The sequence below is a fragment of the Cnephaeus nilssonii genome (genome assembly GCF_951640355.1).
Source record: "Cnephaeus nilssonii genome assembly, chromosome: 4".
NCBI lineage: Eukaryota > Metazoa > Chordata > Mammalia > Chiroptera > Vespertilionidae > Cnephaeus > Cnephaeus nilssonii.
Window position 1 is genome coordinate 34,857,594 of NC_137075.1, and position 2,521 is coordinate 34,860,114.

The 2,521-nt window shown below is 52.1% G+C and overlaps 1 protein-coding gene across 1 annotated transcript; it reads right to left on the bottom strand.

Moving 5' to 3' along the window:
• Positions 1-890: 890 nt before the first annotated feature.
• On the bottom strand, positions 891-1,361 carry RNASE7 (ribonuclease A family member 7; the record flags this gene model as incomplete). The annotated part of the gene is made up of 1 exon (XM_079767716.1): positions 891-1,361. One exon carries the CDS (start codon positions 1,359-1,361, stop codon positions 891-893), a length of 471 nt encoding a protein of 156 aa, XP_079623842.1.
• Between the last annotated feature and the right edge of the window lie 1,160 nt (positions 1,362-2,521).

A 2,521-nucleotide genomic window follows, 5' to 3' on the forward strand; every position in this document is an offset into this window, starting at 1 on the left:
ACCTTACACCTTCGGGAAGAGGGGGTCTAGCCAGAGACAGCCCAGGAACCAGGCTGGAAAAGCAATGGGCTGGAGAAGGGGCAGGACAATTAGAGAGGCAGAAAGAATGAGTGAAGATCCCTGGACTACCTCACAAACAGTCTCTTGGCTGGAGAGGTAATGACCTTTATTGCGGTCAACACAGAGGAATTGGCTCTCCAGAGCTCTCAGGAGACATTTCTTCATGGGTGAACTCTTACCTAGTTCTCTTGTCGCTGCCGAGGTCTCCTTCTTGTGCCCAGTGGTAAAGTAGAAAGTGCACTGTACGTAGAGGAGGAGGCTTAGGTTCAAGTCCAGGTGCTGCTACTAACCAACTTCACAAACTCTTTAATTAACCAAGCTTTCTGAAATCTCAATTTCCTGATCCCTAAAGAAAGCAAATCATCAAGTCTATGTCACAAGGGACTTGTGTGGCTGCTCCATGAAGAACATGAAATACTATGACATTTGTCTGCCCAGAGGCCACCTCACTGCCGCGGCAGAGCTGGGGGAGACTTCTATTAGGAACCGGAACGGCTCTGTCCATAAATCCCACCCCCCTGTTGTGTCCATTTCCTTCTCTTGTCATGCTGCCATGATAGACGGGGCAGAGAAATGCACGGGCCCAGGCCAGGGAACCCCCACCCCTCAGCTTGCTCAGCTCCTCTCTTGGGATAAGTTCCTGGGAAAACAGCAACAAAAAGATAAAAGACCGTCTCTTCTGGAGTTTAAAGCCCGCCAAGCTGCCCCTCAGAAAAGCCTGAGCTAGGAAAGGCCCCAAGAAATGAAAGGAAGAGAACCTTCGAGGCATAGGAGGAGCAGCACAGAGGCCTGGAGAGGAAAGGAAACCCAGGGTGAGAAAGGCTGGAAAGCTAAACGACTTTGTCCAAGTGCACAGGAACCAGGTGGACTTTCTCCGTGTCCCCTTTCTGGGGCGGGTTACAGGCTATGATGTAAGAAGCTTGCTGTGCGGTCTCCTTGTAATTGCAGTTTGGGTACTTCCCCGAGGTGAGCTTACAGTTGGTCAGGGACACAGGCCCCTTGCTCTGGTGGCAGTTTTTCTGGCCGTTCTTGCAGGCTATGGTGGGGTTCTGGCAGGTGGCGGCCACACTGGAGAAGGATTCGTGCAGGAAGGTGTTGAGGGCTTTGCAGTGTTGTGTGTGCTTGTTGATGTTGCCCATCGCCCCTTTGCATGCCTGGGGGCTGGGCTGCACGTGCTGAATTTCAAACCACTGAGCTGAGGTCATGTGTTTGGGCTTGGCGCTGACGGGGACCTCGGCCACCCACAGGCCCAGCAGCAGGAGCAGCACCAGGGGGCAGAATCTTGCTCTGGCTGGGGCCATGTCTCTTGGGGGGAATAGTCAGAATAGAGGGCTAGGTCCCTGGGGACAGAGAGCAGGCAGGGTTTAGTTGAGACATGAGCCTCCTTCTAGCTAATCACCATTTTCCTTTCCTTTCTCACCCTGGGTCTCATCCCTTCCTCCCCTTCTTGTGCCACACCTACCGTGACCCCAGCCCCTAACCCTATGCCCCCATCTCCCTCACCTTGTACCCCTATCTTCCTTCATTATGCCCCTCTTGCTTCCCACTTTGTTCTATCTTCTCTCTCAAGTCCCATCCTGTTTGTACCTAACCCTTTCTCTGTGCCTCAGACTCTCCATGACCCCATCCCCATCCCTCTGTATCCTCATTTTGTGCCCCCATCCCAGCATCACTATTTCTTTCCCCTCTATGTGTCCCCCCCACCCCCTCCACATTGAGTCCCTCCTTTGTCCATCTTGTCGCTCACTCGATGTACTCTCATCTTGTCAGAACCCATCCGTTCTCTTCAATCTCCTCACCTCTTCACTGGGTCCTTGCGCTGCTGCTGCTGGGCCACTCCTGCTCAGTGGACCGAGGATGCACGTCTCACGCCTGAGCCTCAGCTCTCTGAGGGCCTCTTCTCAGCCTGGCTCCTTAAAAGCGGGCCTGGGCTACATTGCGTCAGTTTGGGGGCGGGCTGAGGAGCAGTCATGCATCAGGAAATGAATCAGGTGCGCGCCTCTCCGCTTACATATCCCGAATTAGCTGATAGCTATGGAGCTAGTGTACCTGCCTAAACTTGTTTGGCAGTGAGGAAGCTTGAATCTTCACACTCAAAGACTAGATTTGGCCTCTGGCCACGTGGTTTTGATGACTCTAATAAAGCACCTGACCCAGGTGTCAACCCAAAATGAATTTCAGGGAGAGCTGTCATTTATCTCCTCATTTATATACACCTCTGGTTCAGGATTCTGGGAACAGCCAGTCACTGTGGTGATAAGAATTGCTTTTTTCCCTGACCTGAGTTACAGATAGAATAGCCTAGAAAGTTGCTTTGTATGGTTTCCTGTCATCAGGATTTGGTGCTTACTTTTCAGAGGAGATAGAGAAGACAGAGGAGTGGACAAATGATCACAGTCACCATGCCCGGCATCATCCCAACCCAGCTATTCCATGGTGACTTATTCCTCTGGCTCTCTCA